The 18718-nt window shown below is 44.3% G+C and overlaps 1 protein-coding gene across 1 annotated transcript in view; it reads right to left on the minus strand.

Moving 5' to 3' along the window:
* Positions 1–18718, minus strand: part of LOC108765467 (thyroid receptor-interacting protein 6) — a 112011-nt gene that overhangs the window by 24207 nt on the left and 69086 nt on the right. The window contains 2 exon segments of the mRNA XM_018514206.1: positions 5532–5740; positions 9782–10320. Coding sequence (XP_018369708.1) covers positions 5532–5740; positions 9782–10320 — 748 coding nt within the window.

Genomic DNA, 18718 nt, shown 5'->3' on the forward strand with positions numbered 1-18718 from the left:
GCTCCAAGGTCATGCTCTGTATTTGGTGGGACCAGCTTGGCGTAGTGTATTATGAGCTGTTAAAGCCGACTGAAACAATCACAGGCGATCAGTATCGAACGCAATTGATGCATTTGAGTCGAGCATTGAAAGACAAACGGCCGCAATACAACGAGAGACACGATAAAGTGATTTTGCATCATGACGACGCTCGACCCCATGTTGCGAAAGTGGTCAAGACATATTTGGAAACGTTGAAATGGGAAGTCCTACCCCACCCGCCGTATTCTCCAGATGTTGCTCTCTCTGACTATCACTTATTTCGATCAATGGCACACGGCCTGACTGACCAGCACTTCCGGTCTTATGAAGAAGTAAAAAATTGGGTCGATTCGTAGATCGCCTCAAAAGATGACCAGTTTTTTCAACGCGGGATTCGTATGCTCGAAAGATGGGAGAAAGCAGTGACCAGCGATGGACAATACTTTGAACATAAAGTTTCAACGCGGATTCGTATGCTCGAAAGATGGGAGAAAGCAGTGACCAGCGATGGACAATACTTTGAACATAAATATATAACCAGTTTTTTTACAATAAAACCTCGAATTTCGGAAAAAAAACGGCGGAAGTAAAGTTGTACACCTAATATAAAGTGTATAAATAAAATTTAACGTGGCTCTCATAAGACTAGATGCCGTGTGTCGGATAGCACTATGAATTTATATTAGAAACTATTTATATTTCGTAAGATAATTCAATAATTCTCAAAGTACTTTATCACGCTGTCTATTCATCTTACGATTTACGGAGTCACGCACTTTTGGAGTACTAGAGCGACCGTTCATCGAACGGTCGTCGAACTCAGAAATTACCAAGTTCGAGGAGCGACACGGCGGCTGCTGACCAAGGGCAGGAAATTCCCGACTCGAGCCGCGGTCGAAGTGGGTGTACGAAGGGGTGGCAGAGGGTCGGACAGGTGGGGTAGTGAAAATTTCAGGCCAGTGGTGGCCCGAATTAAGCGTCTAATTGTAAAGGCGACATGTGCGAGGGAACCGCCGCGCCGGCGGGGGTGGCGGCGGAAAGTGGTGCGGCGAGCACGATGGGGGCGCGTAGGTCGGACGGAGGTGAGAAGGTGGCGGGGGAGGGGGAGGGGGTGAAGGTAGCAATTAACTTCTCCTCGCGAGATTAGAGCGAGATATTACGAGATATCGAGCGACTTAACGGCAACACGCGAGAGACTTCAAAGGCAGTAATAAACTGCCTCTAATGAACCCCTTATCGCCCGGTGCCACCCCTCCGTGCCCCGTTCCCGCCCTCTTCTTCGTTTCCCTCAGCACCTCCGGCGACCTACCGTCTACGTACGTGCCTCCCTCGACGCGATGCGGGCTGAATCGGGCGCAGAAAATACGCCGTGTTCTCTTCCGCGCGAACGCGATCGGCAGTCTCTTTCTCTGTTATCGTCGTTGTTACTATTATCGCTATACTATTACTCTTGTCGCTCTAATGTTATATTGCCATTATTATCGATGTGGATGAAATCCATGTTTCATCACAATTTCGTCACTTTGTTATTTTCTTTCTTCGCTTCAAGCTGAACTTACATTCTTTTCTAGATTAACAGGATCTAATGTATATACATACGAGTATATGTGTTTGTATAGATTATAATCAGTTCAGATCGAGTAATGATGACTACATTAATCTGCAATTATTGATCTTGCTATCACGTTAACGCATTACAGAATCAGATTAAATTAGCAATCTGATCAAAAGCAAAAGTGGACAATCTTAAGATCAACGAAATGTTCGTTCTAGAACATTTAAGGTAGCGAGGATGGCGGAGCGAGTCTATCCGTCTCTCAGCTTGTTCTCGGCTCGTCGCGGCGCTGCGCCGCGCTACGCGGCATGGCGCGTCGCCGGTCTCCGTCAAGCCCAATCATGTTGATTCAACAAAGTACCTACCTACCAAATTGCTGGAATTTGGTATTCGGCCAGAAAGATGGAGGGAGAAGGAACCATCGGAGCAAGCTAGAGGACTGGAAGCCGTCTGATTGCACATCTAGGACAAACCAGCATCACGACGATGTCGCTCCAGCGGAAAGCCGAGCGATGATTGGCCGCACACACATTCTCTCTCTCTCTCTCTCTCTCTCTCTCTCTCTCTCTCTCTCTCTCTCTCCCCCTTTCTCTCACCCCTTTTCCTCGATCCCTTCAACCCCTCGTCCGTACGCCCGAAACCCGATGGCGTCGGGGGCTGGGGGTGATTGGACGCATCTCGGTGATTGTGGCACCCACCGTCCACCCCTCTGCACCCCCTTCACTCTCTCTCTCTCTTTCTCTCTCCCTCCCTCTCTCCTTTCGTTCCGTCCACCGCGCCATCCCTTCTACACGGCTGTAAATCGAGTTTACCCTCTTGCCGTGGCTCAGCCCTTCAATCAAACTGATTGAAACATTCCTTGAATCCAAAAGAAACGAACCGCCATCCCTTCTCTCTCGTCTCTCCAACCTCCCCGCTATCTTTCCGAGTCGCACCGCGCTCGCTATCCTCTCCATCCATCTGTCTATCCACTCGGCCCGCGCGGATATATCCGTCGTTCTCTTTTCGACGAGGCGGTTGCAGCAGACGCTGCTGCCGCGCGCAGGAGACACCCGATGGTGTTTCGAGACAACCGGTTGGTTTCAATTCCGACAGTAGTTTGATTGTAAAGCTGCGCAGGATATAAAGCGCTTAGCGTGATATGATGCACCGAGTGTTCCGTAAGAATGTGCTATTGTTAAGCGACAGTCGTACGCGAAGTCTGATGAACTTTTTATGGTATAATCCCACAAGTGCATCGATTTGGATTCGTCTGTTAAATGTGATTTTTAGATATCGGAAAATATAAGACAGTGAAGAAATGTATCTACTGTTGTTTAATTTTTGTTGTATGTATTCTTAAGAGGATCAGAAGGGTTTCAATGACCGAAAATTGGGTAAATTTGAAATATTGTTTATGGACGGACGAACAATTATACATAAATTACTTTTTACGTTTTTAAGATTTCTTTGATAAACAAAATCAGATGCAAAAATCCAAAAAATATGAATATTTGAGGGAGATATAGGTAATTGAAAATAACTGCGCCATTTACGCACTGCTGTGGTTTTGCCACGATTCCGGATGAACGAGTTGGAATTTTTCAATTTTTTTGGTGCCATTTTGTTTACGAGATCCCTCTTTATAGTGAATCTGAACCTAAAATAGAAAAAAACCATCAAGTTAAGAACAATGGCGGTCAAAAATTTGAAAATGTCGAAAAATTCACGTTATATGCTGTTAAAATGGATCTAAAAAATAATTTTTTCGTGTACAAAAGGTAGGTTCAATTTGCGAAAAAATTTATTAATTTTATTTTTAAAAAATGAAGTCGATACCTCTATAATCGTTCTTGAGTTATCGTGGCAAAATCAAGGAAAAATACTATTTCAGAGAAAAACGCGATTAAAGTTTGAAAAGAAAATTTTTGCTAAAAAATCTGTAAGTCTTCCAAACTATACTAATGGCAAAAATACACCGTGTATCGAATTCTGTTAACCGTTCCCCTCTTTAGGATCGAGCATAGCTTCACAGAGAACAATAGAAATACGAGAGACACCGACGAGATGTCCCTTGTATTTTCATTATCCCCTTCTATTTTTTGGTTCTCCTGAGCTCAATTTTTCGAATTTCTCAAAAAAACAAACAGGAAAATATTCTTCAAGAATCACACTATCAGAATATGTAAAAAAAAACAACAAAAAATCGAATTTTTCGAAGTGTAATTTTAAAACCCCTCTAATCCCCTTAAATCCTTCAATTGTTTTATCCTCTCATAATTCATATTTCTTTCTGATAATATCTTCTCTTCTTTGAAATTAGTTTTAAGGGACTAACACTCTCAAACAGTTTATCGCGTCTCATTTTTCGACGAAAGCAAGCGGATGGGCGCCGAGATGGACGATGTTAGACCCATCCCGACGATGGGGACGTCTCGTAGTCAAATATTGATACTAGGCCGGACTAAATCGTTCGACTATGCCAACAGATTAGGACGTACGTGCACCACGGTTGAGTAATAGCAATCGCGCGATAAGGACAGGACCAACGAAATTGAAATATCAACGCTAGCGTACCGATCGACACGATCGATAATAAAAATATCTGTTCGTACCTATTAATGTCCTCCCCTTGCCTTTCGCATCCCCGTGTTGCATAATAATATTTTAGCGGCGGTATTATGATGAAACGTAGAAACACGAACGGCCGAACGCGCTTAACTGCAGCGTGAAATGCAAGAAATGTCACTCCTCGTGCGGATATAACCGGTTGGTTGAGTAAAAAAAGGACTGACAGTTCCATTACCTCCGGTACGTGCGCGGCCGGGCCAGGTTGTGCCGATCTATTTCGGGGGGACTAACTAAGTTCAGCGTCTGTTTCTCATTAAATTGCGCTCTGACCTCGAATCATCTAAATTTGGAACGGCCACGCCGATTAGGTGCATATTCATCACAGTGCGGTAATCCCGAAGTCTCAATCATTCATCGATAAACGATCAACGGAGAGATCTGCGTTTTGTGTGCGGCAATATCTTATGATAAGCGATAAAAGATAACACTTGGAAATCATTATAAAGACATATAAAATTTGTTCCATTTTTTTTCAAATATTTAAAGACGTCTCGCCTATCAAAAGACAACTAATGCGTTTTCCCTATTATATCATTACTATTTGTCTTATCTAGGTATCGGTACAACTTTACATTTTTCAGATTTATTTCCAATCATCGCTTAGATCTTCATATTTCCTGTATTTCGATTTTTCTTCGAATTTTAATTCTATATTTCTAAATCATACAAAGTCCCAGATTTTAAGAGTTCCAGATATATTTAGATATTATAACGATGTCCACATGCTGTACGAAATATATTTTAACAATATAGTGAATAATTGGCATAGGTATTGGAAAAAAGAAGGCAAATATGATTATGACGTAAAACGGCAACTTCCTAGTTCCGCGGCTATTTTGCACGAGAGGAATGTTGATTACACGATATTGGCTCCCAGGAATCTCGGCACGGTATAAACGAACGCGCGGCAAGTACCACGATAAATTAGCCATAATGGCCGCGCACAATAACAGTATTTATTATTAATAACGAAGCGTCGGGCGTTGTTATTAGTTTCAAGAAATTAGACGGCGCCGATTCTCTCTGTCGGCCGCGCGGAGTCGCGCCTGCGCTAGTAAAGCTGGACTATCCAATATCCCATGTTGTGCGACGGAGTACCTAATTTAATGGAAGCGATAATTTCTAATTTATTCATGAGTCATCGTTATCAACTTTTCGACGTGATAAGCGGCGATATGCGAAGAAGAATGCGATGCCGGCTGAGGACGTTCTCCAGGGTTACCGAAAAAGGAACGTTTTCATTCTTTCCTTTCCTTCTTTTTTTTTTTCAACTTTCTCGGCTATTTTCTCGCTGATCGATGGATTCGATATGTTCGGTTCAAGAGAAATTAACAACACGACTCACCGTCTGTAGTCGGCCTTGCAGAGGATCATGCCACTTTTGGTATAGCAGGACTGGCCGATCTCTCCCAATACTACGTTGCAATACGTGCACTTGAGACAGCCAATGTGCCAGTAGCGGTCCATCGCTAGCAACAGCCATCTTTCCACTATTTGTACACCGCAGGCGGCGCATTGCCGAAGGCCCGTTGACCCGCTAGGGACACCTTCTTGCTGTAACATCAAGTTTTCATTTTTCTCACTTCTCGAGTGTATAACATGTGCTACCTTAAATTCATAAATAGCAGACTATAATTTACATTAATTTGTATCTAGTTAAGAATATATTACGCAGTTTAATTAATTTATATTAAGTTAAACTTGTTACTACGTTTTCTCGAGAGACAGCAAGAGAGATGATTGCTTACGAAGAGTTCGAGTTCTAAAAAACGATGGTCGGACATATTTTTTGAAGGGAACGCGTATACGAGTTGCCATAGGACTTAGAAATCGTTTCTAGCCCATTATAAGTAGAAATTCAAGCATCGTGGTAATTAATGCGAAACAGAAAGTCATTAACGAACACTAAATCATTACGGCGTCTTAAGTGCGCGCTTATTATGAATGCTTACTCGTGATTATGCAAACACACGTAGGCGAACGTAACTCTTGCTAGCGGGATCTACAACTTACTCGCTAATTTCACTTTGTACAACATTGCTCAATACTGTATTGTTAAAAATACTTTAGTTTATCATTAATTCAACGAAACTGCACTGGTCTTGTATTTGACAAGTTCTTCTTGTCGATAACGAGTTCTTCTTTTAATCGATAATTATATTTATTTAAAAAGATGAAAAAAAAATGATATGTATATGTATTTTTGTGTATGAAGTGATAAAAAATTTCAAGACAATGTAAAATTAATTGGTCTATCTGTGTTATTTGTAGAAATATACGTATAAAAAGAAAAGAAACAATTCGGTGATTAAAAACAAGTGTCGATTTCAATACAAGCCAGATGCGCTGTTATTGCAGCTGCAGATGTACACTGAGAGAAAAATATTTGTGACCATAATTGCATGGTAAAATATAGATAATAATTATGGTTAGAAGCTCTATTTTTTAAGTTATTGCTGTTATACTGTTGGTAATAATAATTCTATTTATAACTACCCCAAAAAATATAGAGTTGCTACCGAAAATGACTATGAATTATAGTTAAATTATGGCAATTGCAACTATTTTTTCTCTCAGTGTAGCTATAGATTTCTATGTTAAAAGTACAAAAATTACACATTGCACATACGCATACTTGACGTGTGCACTTGTATTTGTTACATTCGCATATTTAATATCTATCAACGTAGTAATCCCATGGTGTAGGATGACTTTCAAATAACAACGTCTGCCCGTGCAGTTATGCGAATAGTCGGACACGGTACGCTACGCACAGCAATATCCATTCGACTTGCGTCACAGAATATGAGAGCGAATGCGTTAATTGCTGTTGCATCGTGTCGGCGAGCGAAGTTTCCGAAAAAGATATATTTCCCGCGCGAAAAGAAAAGGGAAAAAAATGTTCTCAACTGCGCCGGTAATCTTACTTTGACTTCCGTTTTGATGCCGGAGATCCACTTATTCATCCGTGGCGTAATCGCGTATTGATACGAGTATTGGACCTCCATGACGCACTTCACTGTGTGTCTGTCTCTCTCACCGTGGAGCACGAGGTAGGAAAAGAAACGGAGCGAAAGAAAAGAGAGGGAAAAAAAAGAACAACGACGAAAAACTGATCTCGGGCCGCACTCCGGATTCACTCGGCCAATGATATCACTCGACCTCGAACAAGTTCCCGTTGCGATACACTCACTTTCCCCCACCGCGATTTGCGGGATTTCAAGGATCCGGAGGACCTCGTTTCCCCGTCGAATTTCACACAGTACTACGGAAATCAGGACGAAGCACCTAAGAACCTCAGACTATAAGCGAAGCTTGCCACTTTCGGCGACGCCGTATCCTCGCGTAACGCGGTGCATGGACGTACGTATACAGAAAGGGAATAAGAGAAGAGAAGAGAAGAGAAGAAACGAAACGAAGCGAAGCGACGTACGGACGGGACCCAACTGGCTGGTGCTGCGGGCCCCCCGAATGCCTTGCGGGCCTGCGCGGGTTCAGGTACCTTGGTCTCGGGGTAGGGAGAATATAAAAAGGCGAGTCTAGAAAAGATCCAACCGACGCTGAAAGAGAAGGCAAGATAAAGACAGAGTGAGGGATCAACGAGGCGAGGGGAAGGGAAACAGAGCGGATTGAGAGGGGAGGTGAACGGAGGGACCCATTCGTGTGCCAGACAGAGAGAGACCCGACGACTAGGAAGGGGAGAGAAAGGGGAAGGGGTCTTTTCCATAGCATCGGTTGAGAGAAGAGAATGGTAGGAAGGGAGAGAAAGAAAGAGAGAGAGAGAGAGAGAGAGGGAAACAGGAGAGGAACAAAGACAGACAGAGGTGAGAGAGGAATATATTCTGGGACAGGCTTCCTAAGTGCCGTGAGTCTTACAATGTTGTGTAAAGCGAAAGTTGCGGCAAATTTTCAGATACATTACGTATACATTTATGGAATATAATGATAAAGAAAGTAAAAAATCAAGTAGCAGAAAAAAAGAAGAGATATAGTATGAAAAACAAATTATGAAAAAATAGAAAGAAACAGGAAATCAAAGCACAGGAATGAAAAAAGAGACGCAAAACAGAATGGAGAAAGAGAAGCAAAATAGAGGGATAGAAAAGGAGAAGTAGAAGGGAGTCTAAAAACCACGGAAAGACATAAAGGAGGTAGAAACAAAATACGAAAAATATAGGAGGATTTGAAAGAAAAAAATAAGGAGAACGACTGAAGTGAGGGGAAAATAAAGAGAAGGAATAACGAATAGAGGAGACTTAATATAGAGAAAGAAAGGAGCAGCGCGAGAAAATAAGGACGAGTCGGAGTGAGACGGTGACAATATGCGAGTGGAACAAGACTGAGAAACTATAAGAAAGAACGACAGAAAGAAGATCCAAAAAAGTCGAAGGATGTATGAATACAACAGTACGCCATTCAAGAATTCAAATAACTGATGGATTCGAGTTAAGAATTGAGGCGCCTGATTATTTAAATCACGAGGAAAAAGAAAAAAGAATTTTAGAATGCGAATTTTAGAAAATTTAACAGTATAAAATTTCATAATTTTCAGACGCCTGGAGTAAAAAGTGTTTATCTTGATTTTCAAAACGGACATTATTAGTATTATATCGGATAACGATTCATCCGTTTCTAGATACACAAGAAAGTTATGTAAGAAAGTTTTAAAACATGTAACTTTTGTTACTGTTATCCAAGTCAATATGGTGTCATCCTCTTCCAATCATAGTTGACAAAATAAAATCCTGATTACATTTTTCTCATAAAGAGAGATGTAATTTAAACTGTGGTCGTAACACAATTTCGTATGTTACATACATTTATACAAATAGCAGAGAAGAACCAGATAATTAGACAAATTATTTATAAAATAAGAAAATGTTCTGTTAAAGAATTTAAACCAGAACGTAGTTGAGAAAAAAAGACTCTATAGTAGCAATCGTCAAAAAACAGTTCACAAAGTAGAGCAACAGATGTATGTACGTTTTTGGGTGTTGGAAACCGGAAGACAGGGTACAGTCAACACAGAAAGGTGAATAAAGAATGAAAGTTGGAGAAGCAATATACTCTGAAAAAGGCAGAACGTTGTGTGATGCAAGGGCAGGGAAGAGAAGAAAGGGAAAGGGGCAGGTAAAGCGTCGAGCAGAAAACTGCAAGAGGGAACCGCGCGGGCCCCTCCGCCCCTATTCAATTATATTTCTCCATCATAAATGCCTATATTGTTACGTTTGTCAATGGTGGGGTAAGTGAGGGTCGGACGGATAATACTGTCGAATTGTACCCTGTAACCCTATGTTATACCGTTCCCGAGTCCTTTATGACGAAGTCGGAGGGTCTTGGAATTTTTCACCATTCTTCGTCTTTGGAACCACCTGTATCGCTTCACTTCGTCGTACAAGAAAAAATTGAACTCATTTTCAGATCGTGTGTAATTTATACGCGCATATAAAAATATTAACGAAACACTGATATTTAAAATAACCTTCCGAAGACATCAGGAGACACGGTAGTGTCTCGGCGCTAAGACAAAGCGTAGCGTCGAAAAATTATTACATAAAATCGGGCTTAATGCAAAAATACTATTTGGATGTTCACCTTGAGCGTGCAGTTATTGTTGTGATTAACCGGCGGGTACGCGGGATGCCCCGGCATATGGGGATGGGGGTGTCCAGGGTGATGTGGATGATCTGGCATCATGCCGCCACCGCTATGATGATGTCCGTTGCTGCCCATACCCTGTCCAGGTTGTAGGGCACCGTAAGGGGTGGCGGGATCGCCGGCACCACCACTATGTTGAGGTGAGTGCGGGCTGGGTAAGTCGGGGGTGGTCGTGGTGCCGCCGCCACCGCCACCTCCGCCACCTCCGCCGGTCCCATACGCGTGATGCGGCCCGCCGGGCCCTGGATGATGCGGACTGCTCGAGAGCGAGGGATGGTGGGGGTAGGCTGCGGAATGGCCCGGATGGTGGGGGTTCATGCCAGCGGTTAACGCGCTCGCCAGTTTGACCGATGAGAGGGTGGGCTCAGAGAGCCCACCGACGGTTTCCAACGGCGAAACGAAGAAGAGAGGAGCGGCTATGCGGCGCTCTATTGCGTCTCGGCACCGGCTCTTTTCTTCCGGTACTTCGGTGAAATCTGTAACAATAAAATAAGTGTTTTTCAGTTCATTGATTGATAAATCGAGTAAAGTTCTGACATAAATATCGTTGTTTGATATTAAAATCCTTAATATTATAGAGCAGTGATGTTTCGATGCCTCCTTTCTAGTACTTTACCTATCGTTGTTACTATATTTAAAAAATTCTATTTTATTTTTTTATAACATGACATAAAAATCATAGAAACCAAAATTCAAGGAAATTTCAACTATTCGAGAGTACATTAGAATTTACGAAACAGCCTGACCTGTTCTTTGTCAAAAGCCTTGAGATCGGCAAGTGTGACCTGTGCGGCACGCCCATCTTAATTAACAGTAATTGTTCGTTCCTAGCTCAGCGGGTGTCGACCAACCAACCTTCCATTCCAAACTTCTGTCTACTTGTTCTTTGGGGCGCAACAAGCGGCCTTTATTTGATCGGCCTTAAGGGCGGATGATATCTTAGAGGAATATTCTCTTCGTGAGAAGATGAACGTTAGCCCATAACGGTTTTCTCTAATAACACTTAACGATGTGTGTGTGTGTGTGTGTGTGTACGCATAATAATTAATGAATAATGGAGAAGTAATTATCTTCTTGTAACGACGATCGATAATAAATTCGTCGGTCCGACAATCTCATAAAAAGAGATAAGCGTGTGTAACATTAAAAATTTCTTTGTTATGCAAAAGGGTGCGCTTCGTTTCGATAAATGCGATTCCACTGTACACGGGGAAAGTAAAACTGTCGGTGCGACCTCGGTGGGAGAAAGTAATTAGCGCGCGCGCGCGCGCGCTGAAGCATATATTATTCCACGATGCAGGCGCACATCGGTACATCGGAACACACTCAGGCTCTTAATACGTATTTAATTAAGTATGCCGTGGTAGAGAGAGCGTAGGAGGACGCGCGGAGGAGGGCGGACGACGGGGGAGTTTATAGTGGATATCAGTATGGGCAACCATAACTCTCGCGCCTCCGCCAGCGAGCAGCGTGCCACTTATACGAGCACCTACCGCGATGGAATTTCATCCTCGCCGTTACCACATAAATCTCCGGCGCATTAATGCCCTTATGGACTCGCCCGCTCCGCGTTTCTGCGTGTCGGCTTCTTCTTAATGCGGTTACTTAGGTGCCGCACGCGTGTCGCACGGCGCTCCGTTCACAAGTCGGGATTTGAGAACTATCGCAAATTATCGCATCGATCATTCAATCGTAAATCGAAATAATTATGGATCGCGTTAAGATCACGCTCATACCAGATCGTGCACGAAAAGCACGATGTGGGAATTGTGGGACTGTCGTTGTCGAACAAGTAAATTAAAAGCATAAGGAACGATTTATTCAAATCGTTATCATCAAAATATGGAGTCGGCCTGACGACTTGTGATTTCAAGTGTAGATGCCGATGCTCCCCGTCGTTCGTTATCAGCTCGCTCCCACGCATTTACGAGGCCTGACCTCTCCAGAGACGTTCGCCGTGCTCCTCGCGGAAGCGCGATAGCCGAACGATAACAAGATGATAACGAGGGAATACACCGGTAATTACCGGAATGATAATGACGAGGAGAACGACGAAAGCGCGTGGGTGGGTGGGGGGTGGTGGTGGAAGGCGAAGGAGGAGAACAGCAGAGGGCGATCGGCTGCGATAGGGATAATTAACGATCGCAATCGTACGAAAATGAGGACAGGGCGAGTGCGACGACGACGATAACGAGCGGTCCAGCGATCTTATTAGCGATAAGCGTCGATAACGAGGACGCCTCGTTTCTATACGACAGCGAGCGGAAAGAAAGTCAGCCTAAGGATTAATGGCGATCCTTGTAGTCTTTGCGGGGATGGAACGTTACATTCCGGATGACATCCAACTCCTTGGTGGCTTGCCTCAACCGTTTCAAGGTCGCCTACCATATGTTTTTTAATTTTAGACACATGTTAATTAAACACATGGCTATCACCCACATGTATGAAAATAAAATTTCAAAACAGCACAGACTTCATTAGCAAACCCTCTTTTCTTGAGACGAATTCTCCTCGATTTGTCACGGTTTACAGCATTTATGTTCGAATTGAATTTAAATATTTCTTGGACTGACAAACTCTTTCGCGAGTTGCCAGATCGTAAAAGTCCTCTTTCGCCATCTCCCCTTGCATGTGCGATCGCATCGTTGGAAATTGCTGTTTCATTGGGATCGGCAGTATTACGAAATCGTAGGGCGTTGTCTTAAGGACCAATAAAATGGTACAGTTCGGCTAACCCACATGATCCCGCAAAATTAATATCGGCGCTACAATTTCATTCCAAGACGATAACTCATAGCGCGCTTCTTTACGAGCAGAGAGCATACAGACGCGCTTTGAAATCTTCATAAACTCAATGCTAAAATAAGGGATATCATTTTAAAAGATGAATGATAGTCTAACTAGAATGCTATCAGCTTCCTAATTTCATCAGTCATCGATCAGACGTCAAAAAGTGACAGAGATAAAATGTTTCAACGTTGCAGCGAAAATTTTTACGCACGCTATTCTACCATCATAGACGAGAAATGCAACCTCAGCGAATTTACATCACGATCTGCTTATTAATGTATTATTTTCCTCGATAGCTGATAGTTATGTACATATATTCATCATTCCACGGTGTGGGAAAAAAGAGCAACTCTGATTATTAATAATAAAAAAAATATGAGGTTATGCGCCAGTCCTCAAAGGGACTCCGGTAATGATGACCAAGACTCACCCTCGGGCTTTCCATCTTCCAATTCCGCGGCAATAATACGTTACGCGGAAGGTTCAAGAATTCCGCTGCAGTCGGTCGACGACAATAAAATAGAGTATTTTGTATCTCGTAATAAACCTTCAAGTGGCATAATGAACACCCTCGAGTCTGCAAGTACCGAAACGCGCGTTCTAGAAGTGCGTCAGAACCAATCGACGTAACGGAGAGAGAGAGAGAGAGAGAGAGAGAACTCTGAAAATTACGACTGCTTTGTCGTCGCAAGAACGTCGTGAGAAATTTGTATCCAGAATTCTTGGAAATTTATTGCGAATATTTACAACTACTAATTCGTTTAATTAGCTCGACCACTCTGTTTAAATAAAGATCCATAATCCAAAGCCAACTTGCTCCGCATCGGGCAACGAAATAACGCTCCTATTCCTCCATCTATTTTGTATAATAACAAATTTACAGAGCTTAGTTATATAGGTAGCTTACAATGTCCTAATTTGCCTTTTCGGGAATATCAAATGTCTTAAGATTATTGCCCTGGTCTCGCACGAAAAAAACACGGTCATTCTCTTAGGGCGCGCCCGAGGCGAGCGAGGATCGATGTAGGGATGTAATGATAAGTTCAGGCCGGTAATCACAGGCGAGAGAGGGACAGCGACGAGGAAGACACTGAAAATAATCTAATTATTGGCGAGGACGATTATAGTGATTAGGCGCGTCGCGGCGGCCTCTTCCCTGTTTGCCACGCACGGCCCACCTATTATAAGTGTATCCTAGGAGGGTGCACAAATGAAAAGGCGTGCGCGCGAGCGCGGGCGCGCGCGCGAATGCGAGCTCTCCTTTCTTCGGACGAAGGAAACAGGCGGCAGAGGAAGAGGAACAACAACGAGGGACCACGGTACGCAATTACTGAGGAATGCAGACGAAGGAAGAAAGCGGCTTTCTTCCATGTATTGGCCCGCCATGTTCACTGAATTCGTTTGAAGCAATCCTTACTCCTGGAAATTTCAAATCGGAACAATTCGAGCGTCGAGTTGTTCTTTTGGTTCTTCTTAGATCTCTGTTGGAATACTCGCGGAAGTTGAACTTGGTTTCTTAGCTCGTTAAGGATTTTTAAGTTCATTACTCTTTGCGTTCTTAAATAAGGAGATTCATGGACTGATAAACCCTTCGTTTTTACGGTCTTGGAACTTGGATTCATAAACCTCGAATAGAGCACTCGGAGAAAGTTATTGTAACGAGATAAATAGCGCGAATATACTTCTGCATGCAGATGCGTTTACACAATCCTCAAAGTTAAGAAAAATAAGAGGATAGGTCAATAGATAAAAAAAACAATGATTAGTCAATACAATGTCTTGCGCGCTGCCGAAGACTATCGGTTGTTACGGTCGGCTTGAGATTCACGTGGCGCAAAGTAACAAGCTGCCAACGTTGGATATTTATGGGGGCCGTCAAGGGTCAAACCCAGTTTCGTCCAATACGCACAGTTGCCATTCCACATCTTCGCCGCGAGAGGGAGAAAAAGAGAGAGAATATAACAGTTTTATATTTTATATTTAATACCTTGTGTGTGTGCGCGCCACGATGCCCTCCTGTCCCTGCGGAAACGAACGGATAGAATTTTCTTCAAAAACTTTTCACCTCGTTGATCGGTGAATAGCCCCCGACAATCTTTCAAGGGATATCATACTTTAATGTAATTCAGGATAAACATCCAAATGAAATATATATATATATAATATATATATGTATTGTGTCGCTTCCGACATATGTAAGTTTTGCGGGTCATTAAAACATACTGCAAGATAATATTACTGTTCTTGGGGTATGTAGTTGATGAAACTTTCCCTTGTCCCTCTTCCCATGTGCACAACCACCACGGGAACATGCGAGTGCGCCGCAGTGCGCAATAAAATTAGCGTCTATCGGTCAAGGTAAGTGCGGCGCGCATTAGACAAGGCGGTCGAGCGGGTGAAGATCAGGAAACGTCGGAACAGGGGAAGGCAGGCGTGGTGGAAGCAGTGGAAGCCTAATTGGCCGAAATTAGCAAGTTTAGTCATTAGCGGAGTTTCCGGCGGCGGTGGCGGTGGCGGTGACGGTGGCGGTGACGGCAACGTGGCGGCGGCGGCGGCTGCAGCAACGGCGTTGGTGGGTTCACTTGATTCTACTTCCTGGGAAAGGAAGGACGGAAGGAAGGTGTGTACAGCTTGACTTAAACGATACTACGGGTAAAATGACCCTTCCCGACTGTATCATTTCGTGTAGCTTTTCAAGGCTCTATTGAGCCTCGATAGCGCCGTTGGCGATTTCTTCTCTCGTTACTAGATTCCAATTAGAAACGATTAGAATCGTAGGTGTACTAGCGATGGTAAAGTGCCATCCAAGTATCGTCGGTGTCGAAACGATTCGTTTTGGTTCTGTCGCAGTCGAGCATCGCGGACATTCGCGATCTCCTGCGTCGTGACCTGCATTACGCTGCACCGTGTGCACTGCGGTCGCGTTGCTCTATCGGCGCGGTGCAGCGGTGCAGCACGGCGCGCGTGAGGCTTATCGCGATCGCGAGACGGCGAGAGCGAAAAGTTGTTCGCCGAGAGAGGATCGATGACCTACTCGAGGCGGCCCCGCTTCGGTAATACGCTTTAAATACGTCTGCGTCAAGGCGTTGATATCGCGCCGATATGATGCCGCGATGGCAAGGTGCAGACCGCAGGATTCCGATGGAAACAGTTATTTGCGGTCTCACGGTGCGAGACGCACCGCGACGCTCACACGCGTCTCTGACACACTCAGAGCGCGGGACTGTTAACGATCCTACGGTACTGTACAATCCCTCGGCGTCGATATCACGGTATTTTACTACGCCGATGACCCTAGGTTTATCGAAACATTGTCCTCGACTTCGAAAGAACACGGTACTTAACAAGTACAGAGAACGCTGTTGGCACAGGCAACTTCGTTCGGTGCAGCAATAACGTGGAAAATATTAAGTATGATTGGTATCATTACCGACACAAAAACATATCCTCGTAAACGTCGAGATGAATCGTTATTGCACGACATGTGTCAGGCAAATTCTGGAAGACGGAATAATACAGACGGAACGGGCAAGACGAAAAGTATATACGAGAGGAGAGAAGCAGGGAGAAGAAAAGGAGAGCTGAGGGAGAGCAAAGGGAGGGAAAGAGAAGAGGAAAAGGAGAACGAGGGAAAAAGTGCTCGTCCGCAGGGCTGTGAGGCAATTACAAAATTGCAAAAATTAACCATAAAACCCGACCGGCATACCGGCGCTACCATAAAGCTAGCCGGACGACCGGCCGATCGGTGCATATTTTTGGCGTTTACGACCAATCACGTGGCCACGCGGAGAACGGAGAACGGAGAACGGAGAACGTTGAGCGGTATACGCACGTTCCTCCTCCCCTCGCGCGGCGCGCGAGTGCAACCCGCGCGCGCGGGTGGATTCTCCCCGCGCGGCGGAAAGAAAATTGCACAGCGATTTTGCACCGCCATTCGAAATGCCGCTGTAAAACGTCTGCCCTTCTCCCATCTCCTCCGCCCCTCCCCCGCCCCCTCCTTCGTCTCCGGCCTCGTTCTCATCTCCCTATCCACATTTCTTCCCATCATTCCTCCTGCCTCCCCGGCAACCCTTTTGCTCTGCGAGTATGAATCCGTCAGACGGAACGACGAGAGAATTCGCATTAAATCATATTTTCCACGTTGTTTCGCGATCAGACGTCTTAAATATCGTAAGACAGCGAGCGCTTGGAAGATTATCCAAAGATGGTGGGATTTTACATCTGGCCTTGTTGGATTTATCTGAGATTGTTCAACAATAAAATGTACCATCTCTAATCGTATACCCCGTTTTATATCGTATATGGGGAATTAATAACACTCGCTCGCGCGCGCTTCGCCCAATTAAGCAGTCCGATTTTTCGATAATCTGCGGCCACGTGTTGCGCCGCGATAATTATTTCTACCACCGCGGCAATATTGCGCTCACGCGCCGCAATTATTTATCGTCGTTTCGTACAATGCTCGTTCATGAGACTGACGATACGCGCGCATACATACCCGTACATTATTTACAGAAATATAACTATTTTTTTTAAGGAGTTGTGATAATTCAAGCTTATATACTGTGCCGGATATTTCCAAGTGTATTCCACGTAGCAAAAACGGCAGAAAAAAAAGAGAGAAAAACAAAAAAAGACAGTGATTTTGTAAATTAAGAGATGAACGCAGCCGCTGGCACGGTGCTCCTGACGAGCGCATTAATTTCGTTTGAAATTCGGATGAATGCATTAATTCTCTCCTGACCCCGTTGTACAAAATGCGTACCCTACGAATCAACAATGCCAGCCGGGCGAACCAGCATACGTTATATTCTCACGCATCTAGACGCACACACGTCCACACGTGCACACGGTACAGATACATACACACACACACACAGATATACACACATATATTAACCGCGTGCGCGAGCACGCCCGTTGGGCATCAGCTGCTCTGTACGAGGGCCCTTAATTATTCTATTAAACAGGCCGCGGTCTTATTGTAATGCGTACGAGTTTGCGCGCGCGCGTATACGTGCGCGTGCGCTTACGTGTGTGCGTGTGTATACGAGCTCTGAATGGAACCATAAATTTATTGTGTCGAAGAGGAGATTGCCGGGGCCGAAGAAAGCTGTTTGGCGCAATTGAATGCGAGTTGCGGTATTGTGCACCCGAATCGAACCCCGCTAGATCAATTCGTCCGGATGCTCTTTTTTTCATTCCGCGCGTGTATCGCGCCGCGTCGATCGATCGGTCTCCGCGACGTCGCCGAGGAGGACACCATTGGCTTATTAATTCTCCTGGAAAAACGTGTATATATCGGGATGTCCGATCGAGAGAAACTCTATCTCTTAATTTTCATTTACTTCTTCAAGATATACATACGTACATGTATATATTCGAAAATTTTAAAAGATAAAAATCCCTCTAAACAATTTATCATTGTTATATGAAATTTCTTTATACGTGGGATGTGAACTCGAAGGACGATTATATCATGGACAACACAGTAGTGCGCATTTTTCATCGGGAAACTTTATAATGGTCGGTCGCGGGAATCTCCCAAAAATCCGTCCAATCCAATCTCGGATCTACGCCCGAGCTTCGAAGGCTCGCGTTTGTCCGTCGCGGAAAAAAATAGAACGCGAGACAATTTGCACAAGCGGTGGGTGTTTTGGAAAATCCGCCGGGATCCACCCGGTATATCCACTTCTCTCGATTCGCCCGTAAAGTAATGATTTCAATTTCGCGAGATCGCTAGCTACCAAGGGTGCCACGCCACGCCACCGCCCTCCGCCTCCTCACCGCCGCGCTGCTCACGCTCGAAGATTCGGATTAAGCGACTAAGGAAATTCAATATCAGTAGCTGAGATGGGCACATAAAATTACTGCCACTTCGCCTTAATTTGCGTAGTAAAGTTACCCCGCTCCGGCGCGCAAGCCATCCCCTCCTTGTTTCACCTCCCTTGTCTCTCTCCTTTCAACCTCCGCCGTGACCCGCGCTTTCGTGTAAAACTAAGGGATTATGATTCGGTTATTGGCTCCCGGCGCATTTTAGTGCGTAATTGGATAAAATTTGCAGCACACCACTGCGATGTCGCC

The sequence above is a fragment of the Trachymyrmex cornetzi genome, unplaced genomic scaffold (genome assembly GCF_001594075.2).
Source record: "Trachymyrmex cornetzi isolate Tcor2-1 unplaced genomic scaffold, Tcor1.1 scaffold490, whole genome shotgun sequence".
Lineage (NCBI taxonomy): Eukaryota > Metazoa > Arthropoda > Insecta > Hymenoptera > Formicidae > Trachymyrmex > Trachymyrmex cornetzi.